This window comes from Hordeum vulgare, chromosome 3H (genome assembly GCF_904849725.1).
Source record: "Hordeum vulgare subsp. vulgare chromosome 3H, MorexV3_pseudomolecules_assembly, whole genome shotgun sequence".
Classification (NCBI taxonomy): Eukaryota; Viridiplantae; Streptophyta; class Magnoliopsida; order Poales; family Poaceae; genus Hordeum; species Hordeum vulgare.
The window spans coordinates 595,772,028-595,785,335 of NC_058520.1; the positions used below are offsets into that span (position 1 = coordinate 595,772,028).

Genomic DNA, 13,308 nt, shown 5'->3' on the forward strand with positions numbered 1-13,308 from the left:
CATCCAAAACGTTCCTTTTGCCATGATAAAAAAAAAACGTTCGGCTGTTATCGGTGTCTAAAACAAATTTTGGACGCAATCCCTTGTCTGTAAGTATCTCCCGAAAAACGGAGATGTTCAAGTAAAAGAACTGGAAACTTGGAGCCGGCAATTTCTTCAACGATCGAGATTGGGGCTGCAAGGTCGTTTGCTGGGAGTTCCTTCACAGCGAACGTTCGCCAGTTAGCAGCACCGAAAGAAAAAAAGACTTGAGCAATCATGGATTCATGGTAACACTAAATTACAGTCGCTGGGAGTCAAACAAATGTGCTGTACAAAACAATGGTTGCATTATATATATCTACATATCAATGAAGTATCTTGCTGGACATATAATTAACCTAAGCTAGGAAACTTTGCATCTTTCTCTCGTCTGAGTATGACACTTCTTTAGCTACCAAAATGAGCAGGAAAACACAGAGAACCGTCGACACTACTGCACAATAACAAAATCTCCCTTTAGAGATATAAACCAGGAGATCAATAAACATCTTGCTGGAGAAAGGACATGTTGCACTTCAAACATCATGTCGTGTATGCATCAGGCATCCTTCAAGGGGCACCGGTGGCCGCCCAGGTCATTCAACCAGCATCACAGTCAAAGCACAACGGCTATGCTTAAAAGTAGGTGGACTGTGTTTGCAGTAGCTGAAGGTGAGCAAGGATCCTGCCGATCATCGGTTTCAGGACAGGGTCGCCTTTCTGGGCGAGATCGATGAGCAAGGCCTGCACGATCCCGCCGTACTGCTCTCTGTGCTCTTCGAGCCGGAAGATCCTCTCCAGTATCCATATCGCCTTATCCTGGGAGGTCAGCTCGCCTGCTTCGGCGACTCTCAGCAGAGCGTGGATGCCCGATGCCTTCTCTATCGCCCTGCTCCCGTTCTCCCAGATCTCGTCCTGCACGAGGGTAGCCAGTGCTTCCAGCACCGCTCCATCTGCTTCGCGCTCTTCGCCTTCTAGTATTTGGACCAGAGGGTTGACGGCGCCAGCTTTTACCAAGCAGAAAGTGCTTTTGACAGTGCACTGATAATCATGAACTATACAGTAAGATTCGGCTGATGGGGGGACACAAAGCCACCTTGGCGATTTTGCCTTACGTAGTGGCACTGAATTCTGTGACAATTGAGCCAGGGATGTCGCTGCTTTTGATTTTGCCTTTACTGACCCTTCTGAAAGCAGCTTGACGAGCCAAGGAACTACCCCATGTCCAACTGCTAAGCTTTGTAGTTTCTTATCCCAAGGAACGGTGAACCGAGTTAACACACCAGCAATGCCCTCAAGCAACCACATTCTTTGTGGCGCAGGAGATGTTGAGATGTTTGCCTCCAATAAGGAGATCAGAAGTGCCAGCAAGTTTGCTTGTGTGAGAAACTTAGTGATATTCTTATCTGCCACCGGGAGGTTACTTAGGACACCAACAGCTGCAGCCTTCTCGTCATTCCCAGGTGCAGGAGAGGCAATAATCTTTACCAAGATATCAAGATGGGTCTCCCTGATCTGTTCGGCCAATTCTTGTGAAGCATCTTTTGATAGATGGAACATTAAATTCAAAGAAGCAACTTTGATACCAACATTCTTTTCTCTAAGGAATGGCAGGAGGAGCTGCACTCCACCATTTTGTCTAATTTTAGCTCTAGCCCTCTTAGCGTTTGCGTGCCCACAAATACTATTGAGGGCCCTTAAAAGATGAAGCTGAATTACTGGACATGATAAGTTAAGAAGTGAGAGCATCTGAGGAGCTGCATCCCTATGTAGTAGGATACGATCAGATTGTGCAATAGCTGCGAGTATAGCTGCAGCTGGTTCTCTAAGGGACATGAGCACTGATGTGACAGAGCAAAGGAGTTGAAGCAGTGATCCTGTTATGCCAGAATTTATCAGAAGTTCTGCATTTTGGAGAGAGCTAGAGAGATTACGCAAGGCGCCTAGGGCTGATTGCTTGGCTTCAAGGTTTCCAGATTTAAACATCTCCACAAGGGGCTCAACTGCTCCATCTTCTCCAAGGGAGGATTTCATCTGTTCAGAGAGGAACATCCTAGAAATAGCTGTTGCCATTAGGATCTTGTTCATATCTGAGCCTGTAAAAACAGAAATAAAACCTTAGAAGATCATATAGCTAGATGACATGACAGACAGCTGCGCTGGCCGCTAGAGTAGGGAGGATTCGTTTAGACAAACTAATTTCAAAATCCTGCCTTGTTTTTCTCACGGTTCTGCGCTGGCCGCTAGAGTAGGGAGTATTACTTAGTGCATTATTTTTCATGGTTTTGCTTTTACATGACATGTCTTCAATTTTAAGGCTCAGATCTCACATGTGCATTTCGTAAAGTTCTCAATTGGTTCATTTTATTGAAAGGGAGAAGCTTATAACCCCCTGATTTTGACGAATACCAGTATAACTCACACTTACATATGCTAAAAAAATGGTAGTTTGATGCACAGTGTAGAAGATTTAAAATACCTTCTTTCAGGTAATGTATCAGCGGTCGAAAATAGCCAGCCTCTGCCATCAGCAGCACATTCTGTGGATTGCACGACAAAATGTGCAGCAACTTCTCTGCATCGTCATAGGTTCCTGATTCATGCGCGTTCCTCAACGTGACTAGCATCACTATACACCCTTTGATCCTGCCAATCCTCTGCCGGACCTGCGGAATGTCCGACAAATCCAATAGGAGCGCAATTGCTTCCCTTGTCTCGTCGACATCTCTAGACAAGGAACGCACGATGCTTGAAAGTGCGTCAATGCTTGCCATCCTCTCCTGCAAAGGCATGGGACAGATGGAATCAGAGAGGGAAGCATGATCAAGCAAATTATAACTGGGTCCCTTTGAAATATCATACAGTAGTTTCTGAGAACAGAGAAAAGTTGTATCATCAGATAGCCGGCGTCATTTTAGTGAGCATAAAAAAATACATGATCCTGTCATGGGTGCTTGCAGTTGGAAGTGCAAGCCATGAACTGCAAGCGTTAAAAAATCAAAACGCAGATAGAGCAACGGTCCATTCGGAACTACTGCTCCGATTGAGCATACTGTCGAGCACATAGCGCGCGCAGTAGACAAGTGGTCGTAGTGGTGTAGTAATACTAGCAGAAAGTAAGGCCCTTTCCCTGACCTTGGTCTCGCCGGCGGCGCGGCCCGCGAGGCGCCTTAGCGCGGCCATGAGGAGGACCCTGGCGTCGGCGTCCCCCGCGCCGGCGAGCCGCGAGAGCAGCGCCGGCACCAGGACCCCGTCGTCGTCCGCGTCCCCGAGCCTCCCCTCCTCTGCCAGCGCGGCCACCTCCCGCGCCACGGCGCCGAGGTCGGGCCCGGCGCCGTTCTTGACGCGCACCAGCAGGTCCTCCACGTCCACCGGCGGGGGGCGGCCCGCCCTCGGCGGCATCGCGGCGCGCGGCGACGAGTCGGGGAGGGCGTGGGCGCCGCGGGGGGGATGGGATGGGATGGGCGGGGCAGTGATGGTGTGGCGAGGGGAGGGGAGCAGGGGAAGAAGAAGAAGAAGGGGTCAAGTCGTCCATGGGCGACCAGCACGAGGCCGGGAGGCGCCGGCGTCGCTGTCCGTCCGTCTCAGCTTTCCCGGGGATTTTTGCCACACGCAAACGCAGCGAGTGAAGCCAGTGCAGTGCAGACTGCACTTGTTTCTCATTGGGCTTGGCTTGGTTTCTCGGGGAGATAATTACAGCTGCAGTACATAAACTTTCGGCTTGTTAACGAATTCATACAAAAACAAAAAAAACCCAGAATAATGGTACAGTAACTATGATGCGGATTCATTAAGGGCAAGAACGCACTTAAAGTTGCCACATGGGCTGCCACGCATACCTGGATCGTCCTGATGTGTGAAGGCCATTTTTGCTAATAACCCCTGAAGTATCTCTAAATTATCCCAACTGATCTGGCATCTACAAGTGAATGAAATCTCCACACAGGAGGATATAGATAGCAGCAACACAAATACATAACTCAACATGATATAGATAGCAGCAACACAAATACATAGATAGCAGCAGGATATAGATAGCAGTCTGTAACATGAACAAAACTGTAGTAGTAAGCTCCCTAATTAGCATCTAGACTTATGCACAACACCAAATGCCATTACTAGTGGACAGTTAAAGACACAGTTAAAGACTGTTAAAGACACAGGACATAGTAAGCTCCTCCATAAGATTGTTTTTGGCAAAAGCAATCTGGACAGTTAAAGCAATCTGGTAGCCACAAGTGCCATTACCAGCACAAAATACTAATTCCTCCTGCAAGCTTCTAGTTCATGTATGAACCGGGACATTTTTGCAGTTCAGAGATGAACTAATTGAACAAAGCAGTGATGAACTAATTGTCTGGAGTCCTAGGGGCATTCTGGGTCAGTGGAATCTCTTCATTCAAGTTTGGGATTGGTCCAAACATTAGCTGCCACAGAGGATAATCTTCCACTCTTCTCCCTCCTTCAGCTCCTCTTCCAGCTGTTGCTTGTGCTCCAGCTCTAGTTCCAGCAGCTGCTCCAGCTCCAGCTGCTGCTTGTGCTCCAGCTCCAGTTCCAGCAGTTGCTCCAACTCCAGTTTCAGCTTCTGCTCCAGCTCTTGGTCTTGCTCTTGCTCCAGTCCTTCCACCTGCAGCTCCTCTTGCTCTTGCTCTTCCACCTCCTCTTGTTTTTTTCTTTGCTCTTCCTGCATTGGCACTTGTTCCTGCCTCCTCTTCATTTGCAAAGTGTAGTAAATTCAGCAAATGGACTAACTATTGTTTCTAATTTTTGTAAAGTTTAGTGAAGTTTCATTGCACTTGTTTCTGGCTCACCTGCATTTGGTTCCACTTCCTGTGCTGCTCTTCTTTTGCCTCTGCTTGCCATTGTAGTTCTTCCTCTAATAGTTGCAGTTGTATTTGTTCTTCTTTGGGGGATCAAATCCCTGGCATCAATTACAAAAGTTGATTCCTCTGGTAGAGGTCCAGGTGGCACCATCCTTATCACATGAGCCCTCTCCTAGATTATGTACCCCAACATTCAGTATAACATTCAGTGTGAAATACAGGTAAACTAAGTAAAATACAGTGTTAATACCTCTTCTCCCATTGTGTACACCATGCTGCTCCTATCATTGGCTGGGTCCAGCCTATGGTTGTTGTTCTGGGTCACTATATCCTGCACATGATAATTAGGTCAGTCCAAAAAAGGAATTAAGTGCATTCATAAAGGATTTAAGTGCATTAACCTGAAGAATTTCTGGACATGCAAATTCATCATCCACTTCAACTTCTGGCTCCTGCATTTTCCTTTCAATGTATTTACCATGACCCCTTTTGTTGTGGTCACCTTTTCCACAAACTGAGCAGTGCATAGTCACCCCATTGTTATTGAGATAAATTGTGCCATCTTTCTTCTTCTTCTCTTCTGGAGTTTTCCTCCTTTTTGTGGCTGGTCTTCCCATGACCTTAGTAAACACAGGGGGGTGGATGTCAATACCATTGAGCTTCTCCCAGTGGTCCCTATCTCTAAGAGGCATGATTTTGTGACCATAGGCTTTCAAATAGGTGTCAATGGTGTAACATTTGTGCACCAGCTCTTCAGGGTCAATCCTCTCAGTCCTACAAACTGCTATAGCATGTGGACAAGGGATCCCACTTAATCCCCAGGCCTTGCAATCACAGCTTCTACCAATGATGTCAACTATATATGAGTTGGGGCCAGATTGCACATGGTAAATACCATTCCCAGATTCTCTTGGAAAACAGTTGGCACTGAAATCTGCATTCTTCTCTACCTTCTTCCTGATTTTTGGACAAATTCTTTCAGTCCACTTCTCCACTGCTTCCCTATGCTTGCTAGCATGTCTTACAGAAATTTTTCCCAAGATACATTCTAACATGGATATAATGCACAGACCTCTGGCTTCTAATATGTAGCTGCAATATGTGAAACATAGATATAAGAGGATATAATGCACAGATTCTGATAGATATAAGAGGATATAATGCACAGATTCTGACAGATATAATTTACCTATTGTAGACCTCAGACATATTGTTCAAGAGGATATCACACTTTGGGAAATCACTGAAGAAGTTCTTCACCCATTGGTTAGGTGGCTTTTCCTCTAGCCAGTTGAAAGCCTCAATGCTAGCCTCCTTCATTTTCTCTCTGTTCAGGTTCCACTTTGGTAAGTTTGTTGACCTTGCAATGGCCCAGAGCAGGTTTTTCAGTGTTTCCCCTTTGGAAAGCTTGTGAAAGTTCTGGTATAAGTGCCTCACACAAAATCTATGCTCTGCATCTGGAAAAACTTTCCCAACTGCATTTATTAAACCCTGAAAATTGGCAGAAAGTCACACATAAAAACACAAGACATATGAAATTTGTAGAGAGCACAACATTACAAGAGGTACCATTACCTTCTGCTTGTCACTCATGATAGTATATGGGCATGTGTTGATAATGTTGAGATCATTCTTAAGTGTTGTCAAGAACAATTCCCATGTATAAGTAGATTCCACTTCTACTAATCCCATGGCAATAGGAAATATGCAATCATTTGGGTCTATGCCCACTGCTGTTAGTAGCTGGCCTTTGTATCTACTCTTCAAGTGGCAACCATCAACAAATATTATAGGCCTACATCCATTTAGAAAGCCTCTCTTGCAAGCATCATAGGACCAATACAGTGATGACAAATGGTCCTTTGGCACAACATCATCTGTCTCCTTGACCTTGGTAGTTCTCACAATAAATTTGCTCCCAGGGTTGCATCTTCTCAGTTCTTGTCCATAGTCCCATAGCTGCTTATATTGTTCTGATTCATCTCCATGGATGGTATCAAGTGTTGCCTTTCTAGCTCTTCCTAGTTTCATTTTGTTGGGCATCAACTTGAACTCTCTTTGCACTTTATTCCCAAATGTAGTGAGATCCATTTTTTGGTTGTCTCTAAACTCATCAATGAATTTCTGTGTAAGCATCTTAACTGTCAGACACTTAGAATCAAAGTGTTTCTGACATGTGTGATTGCCATTGTACTGCTTTATTACAATGCTTCCAGTCCTATTGTCTTTTGAAGCTTTAAGTACCCAAGGGCATCCCTGAGAACAAACAGCATTAAGCCTCTCACTCTCATTTCTTACTTTGGAAATTTTAACACTGTTCATCACAGTGTAGGCATCAAGTGCCATCCTCAACTCCTTCATCTCACCAAACACAAGCCCTACCCTGAACACTGGATTGTTCATGTCAACTTCTGGATTGTAGGCCCTAAATCTGTAGTTGAGCTTCTCAAGTTCTGCTTTAGACAGGTTGAGATCATCATCATCCAAAAGGTCATCCTCTGGTATATATCCTTCCTGCTCATTGTTATCACCAAGTGCTGCATCTATATTCTCACTGAATATATCATCATCCATGTCTTCCACATCATAGTCACTCTCATCAAAATCAGAATCAGTTTCCTCTACATGCTCCTCTTCCTCTCTCTCCTCTCCTTGCTCTACATGTTCATCTTCATCTCTCTCCTCTCCTTGCTCTACATCTGCATCTGCTCTTCCCTCTCCATGCTCTTCTTCACTTCTGCCCTCTCCATTCTCTTCTTCACTTCTGCCCTCTTCCTCTCCCCCTTCAGCTCCTCTTGAAATAATTACATCTGGCAGAAGGGGGCCATCTTTGATCACATCTTCATAAAATCTTCTGATCTTGTTCTCCTCATCAACTATCACCAGTAGAGTCTTAGCTTCCTTACTTGCATTGACCATAGCAGCAATAACCTCTTCACTATTTACACAAACAAGACCATCAACAATGTCCTTGTCTGGCAAGCACCAGTATACTTGCAAATCAGGAAAACCATGCGAGTAATCCAACCTGTCCAAACAGTACTTCACCATTGAGAGTGACCATGTGTCTGCATGACAGTAATCAAAGGTTGCAATCGTGTTGTAAAGGTAGGATCTATTCATTCCTTCACCAATGAATATGCCATTATGCTCAAACTCTACTGAGAACAAAAGACTTTCTTCTCCTGAGGTAACTGAAAAAATGAAAAGCAATACTCAGACAGGAAACAAAGCACATATGTAGGAAAAAAATGAAAAGCAATATTCAGACTTAGACAGGAAACAGAGCACATATGTAGGAAAAAATGAAAAGCAATATTCCATTTCCATGAAGCAAACTAAGTTAAACCAAGAATAAATTACTGCGATATATTTCCCCTGTTCAAAACCAAGAACTACTGTAGTATAATAATTTGCAAAAATGATCACTTGTCAAATGTAAGCTTAAGCTGAATAATCAGTAGCAAGGAAGCTCACTCATTTGGTTTTAACTGAAAGTAATCAGTTTTTTGTTTACTAGTCAGCCTGCTTGAAGAAACAAAACATCAACACCAAAACAAAACATCAGTATGTACTAGTCAGCCTGCTTGAATAATCAGTAGCAAGGAAGCTCACTCATTTGGTTTTAACTGAAGAATACTAATGTAAGCATACCGTACAAGATCCAGTTAACAGGTTGAAACAAAACAACCACGTAGTACCAAAAATAGAAGTGCTAATATAAGCATCCAGTTTTTTAAGAAACTAATGTAAAAGCTGATTTATTTTGTTCACTGTAATTTGTTCACATAGAGGAGAACAGAGTACCATGGCAAAGGCATTCAGAAAAGGGGGCATAGAGGAATTCAGAACAGAGTACCATTTGCTCACTCATTTTGTTCACTGTAATTTGTTTACATAGAGGAATTCAGAGTACCATGGCAAAAGTAAGTATTGAAACGCATATAAGCAGAATAATCTGAAAAAATAAAGCAGATCCTCCAAATTAATGTAGCGGCTCCGGTGATCCAAACAGAAGCGTTTCCACCACGAAACCTGCAGTCCCCAAACCACAAAAAAGGGGCTCGCTTTTTTCCATTACAAAAATACGCTACGGACAGAAATACGCTACGCCAGGGAGGGGAAGGGGAGGGGAGGACGTCGCCGCACCGATCGCGACCAGCTCGAGGACGTTGAGCTCCTTGGCGAGCTGCTGCTGCTGCCCCTCGGCGCGGGCCCTATCGGAGTCGACCGGCTTCCACCGCATCAGGCCCCACAACCCGCCACCAAGCTGCAATGCCATCGCCGACGCCGAGAACCAAGGAATCTCGATCAGAGGGCGGATAAGGGCATCGGGTTCCGGCGGTTTACGCGGGGATTGGGCGGCGAGAAAGCGACGCAATCGTGTTGGTTTCGTGAGGAAGAGGAGGAGGGAGATCAAGATCCATACCGTACTCTGGAGGGAACAACCCCGGTTCACGGAGGAGCGGCTCCATGCCGCGTCGACCGACGGTGCCGACACCAATGCCGCCGACGGAGAAGGAGACCGAGGCAGCAGCGTCGGAGGCAGCAACGAGGAACAGCGTCGGAGGGTTTCTGGGGCAGCTGCGATTCAGACCGAGACAGAGGAACGGGGGATCTATGGAACGAGAGAGAAGAACGGGGGGGTTTCTGAAAAATGCGATTCTCGGCCTCCTTCCGACGTGGCTGCTGCCGCGGCGCGTTTCGGACACTGTTGTCCATAAATGGTACGACGTCTTAATTACTGTACCATTTTTCTGGTTTTTTTTTTGTTTTTGTATGAATCCGTTAACAAGCCGAAAGTTTATGTACTGCAGCTGTAATTATCTCTTTCTCGGGTACGCATACGACCGAGTCGGACGACAGAATATCGCCTCCACACGGACAGTGATTTGCCATGTTTTGCACCTGTGCTTGAATTAGACCCGGGCATGGGCAGGGAATTCTTGTGCAAAAGGACAACCTGCGGAATCAAATTGACGGAAACGACCATATGTGAAATGAATTGTCAAAAAAGATCAGCTGCATTGTGGTGGCCGCTGCGTCAGACGACACATGATACCTGTGCTTGTCACACAGACGGCAACACTGTTCGCGCTACAGCTTACGCACGGGACAGATTTCTCACAACAAAACCAAAATTCGGTAAGTGAACAGTACATGCCACCACATCCCGTGGCGGCAACATTGTTCATGGGGCGCATGGATGAACAGTAATTTCAAAGCAATTCGTTTCACATAAGGTCCTTTTCGTCAATTTGATTCGGCAGGTGATCCTTTTGCATAAAAAATCCGGCTGGTCGACCTGACTAGACCCGGCCAAAAAATCTCACGCAGGGCTCAGGCTTGGAAACTAAGACCGACAGTTGGGTCGGGCTCAGTTTTGCGAAGAGTCAGTTTTTAGCCGTGGTAGGGCCAGGCCTGTCTTTTTGGGCTCGGATCGGGTTCGTGTCAAATTTATTAGGTCCAACAGTTATGTCGGACCGGGCTTGGGCCTAGCTTTTCAACACCGGGCTTTTTTAGTCCGGTCCGACGTATGCACATGTCTATTATGAACTGATTATACATTAATTGAGTTTTCTAAAACATTATGTGTTACAATCCTACTAGTAATAGACTATGGGCCCACATACCAACGAGATTAGAAGGACCAGTTAGAGCATCTATAATCGAACTCGTCAAAGGACCTCTCATACGTCCGCGGATGCGCTCGATCAGTGACCGGACAAGAGAAAGAAGGAAAAAGTGATCCAACCGGATCCCTCATATCGTCCGTATATGCCCGGATTGTCTGCGAACCCTCATATCCATCTCAAATGTGGAAAGAATATGAGGGCTCATGGACGAGTCTGGGCGCGCCCGGTCAGTTCGTCACATAGGACGCGACCCCATCCCGGACCATGTTTTTTTTCTTTATTCATTCTTTTCTTTCTCTCTCTTCCTCTCCATCAATCATGTACAAGTGACCGGACATATGATGAAGAAAATGAGGAGTGTGATTGCGCGAACGGACAAATAAGGGACACGTCCGGTCACTGATCGGGCGCGTCCGCGGGTGTTTGAGGGCCCAAATTTGCAAGTCGTGGCTATAGATGCCCTTATTCCGGTCCGTCAATGTTTAGTGCACGCATTTATTTCTGAATTTATTTTAGGATTTTCGGCAATGCATGTTCAGTGGAAGGAGACGTTTTCGCCGAATACAAAACGTGTGTAGTGATTTCGTAAAATCTCAAGATGATATGTTGGCTCAATTTTCTTAGAGATGCTCATAGGAACAGGGTCTACATACAGGGACGGAGCCAGCATGCAAGCATAAGGGGGGCAAGTTTGTACATGAAGGGGACAAAGTTCATATGAAATGAATTTTTTTGGCTACAACAATCATTATTATAATAGAAAAACCAATTTGTTAGGGGGAGTCTAGCCCCCCTTGTCCCCCTAGAATCGTGCATGTCACATGTGTACGTCATCAAAAATGAATATATACGTGTATATACTAGCACAAATGTCCGTGCGTTGAAACGGCATTAGAAGTATCCACACGATTGAAGCTCTTCTTTCTTAATGAAATGACTCGTCATTGGTAAGGCTATGTGCGTTTTGACTTTCAAGGTAGATGCATCATGTCTCGATCACAATGCATGTGCTTCCCTATGTTGAAAACGTCGTTTACCATGCGTTCCCATGCGATCTCATAATTATTTTGGACGGCCGCAAACAATTAGTACCACCTTGGATAGTAAAATATTAAAAACAATAATATGGATGAACGGATTTTTCTTCAAAAAAACGCAACAAAATGTAACATTGTTTGAGACATATGGAATACACAACATATAGAAATATAGTAAAATACAATATGATAAGTGCTTATGTTTTGTGAAACTACCGGTGGACATTAATAACAAAGCATAATTGTGCAATTTGGAGAACATAAAAAACATAACAATAGAAAAATGTAAAGTCACCTTTCAGAATTTTTTTTGTAAACATAGTAAGAATATTATATTATATTTTTGTTTGTAAGTCATGATTTAAGAAAATAACTCAATACCATTGCCACCGTGTTTTTGGTCGAGTGATTGTCGCCATGATGACCAAAGCTAGGAGTGCCTATCCATAGCAGCCGAGTAGTCATTGGTAGTACTTTTCGTGACAGATTCTCATAGCAAATATCCAAGTTCGGAGGACGGTGGCACAACCTGACTATGTGGCAAACTGACGATGGATCAAATAAACATGCATGCGAGCTCTGTATCAAGAATCATAGTGATGGCTGGGAAAAAGAGAGGAGATGATAGCCTCTTGAGTAAGATGCACAGTGAAAATAATCAAGGACGAAGGCAGCAGCAACAGGATCTGGATCAACCTATGCGTCCTCCTTGCAGAAAGGTGGCGATTCTAGGTAATGGAAAGAAAATCAAGTCGTGTCTATATACACATCTAATTTTTTAAGGAATATCATAACCGCATACTTGTTGAGACTTGGCAACTTGGACGTCTCAGAACCAAGCTGGAAAAGATAACAGATTTGCACCAATATCATCCTAAGCCCACGCGAGAGCCCTTGTCTGCTCCACGAGAAGACGCCGCCCAGCCGACGCAATACTCCTCTGTTGAGTGCGCGAGGCAGGTAGCCAGCACTGCATGCATGTTCGTGGCTGGAGATTGCAAAGCTGCAGGCCTCTAGAGTCTAGCCCCCGTGGGTTGTGGTCGGAGAAGACAATCTGGAGTGCGTCGAGCCGTCAAACGTCAATGACATCGACAACGTCGTACTGCCGGAGCACGTCAAGTAGATCGAACATTGTCGGCATCAGCCAAATCAAACGTCCATGAATCCCATGCATGTCAACAAATGACTCGATTAGCAAATGTTAGGCTAACGTACGAATTTTATCGTGCATGCGGGACGGACGAAAATTTATGTACCTATAAAATCTGGAGGAAGAATCAATCCCTCTTTAATTATTATTAAAAAAACTTGGTATAAATAGGAAAGAAAAAAGATGAAAAAAAATACTCGATTAGCAAAGGTTAGGCTAGCGTACAAATTTTATCGTGCGTGTAGGATGGATGAAAACTTATGTACCTATAAAATCTGGAGGAAGAATCAATCCCTCTTTAATTATGTCGAGCCGTCAAACGTCAATGATATCAACATCGTCGGACTGTCGGAGCACGTCAAGTAGATCGAACATTGTCGGTGTTGGAAATATGCCCTAGAGGCAATGGTTATTATCATATTTCCTTGTTCATGATAATCGTCTATTGTTCATGCTATAATTGTATTAACAGGAAACAGTAATACATGTGTGAATAAATAGATCACAATGTGTCCCTAGCAAGCCTCTAGTTGGCTAGCTCGTTAGTCAATAGATGATCATGGTTTCCTGATCATGGGCATTAGATGTCATTGATAACGGGATCACATCATTGGGAGAATGATGTGATGGACAAGACCCAA

General features: G+C 44.6%; 1 protein-coding gene across 1 annotated transcript; it reads right to left on the reverse strand.

Moving 5' to 3' along the window:
- Positions 1–261: 261 nt before the first annotated feature.
- On the reverse strand, positions 262–3,260 carry LOC123445485 (U-box domain-containing protein 44-like). The gene is made up of 3 exons (XM_045122473.1): positions 3,157–3,260; positions 2,501–2,801; positions 262–2,117 (listed from the first exon to the last, which is right to left on the reverse strand). The coding sequence occupies exons 1-3, from the start codon at positions 3,202–3,204 to the stop codon at positions 658–660; spliced, it is 1,809 nt and encodes a 602-aa protein (XP_044978408.1). The 5' UTR covers positions 3,205–3,260; the 3' UTR covers positions 262–657.
- Between the last annotated feature and the right edge of the window lie 10,048 nt (positions 3,261–13,308).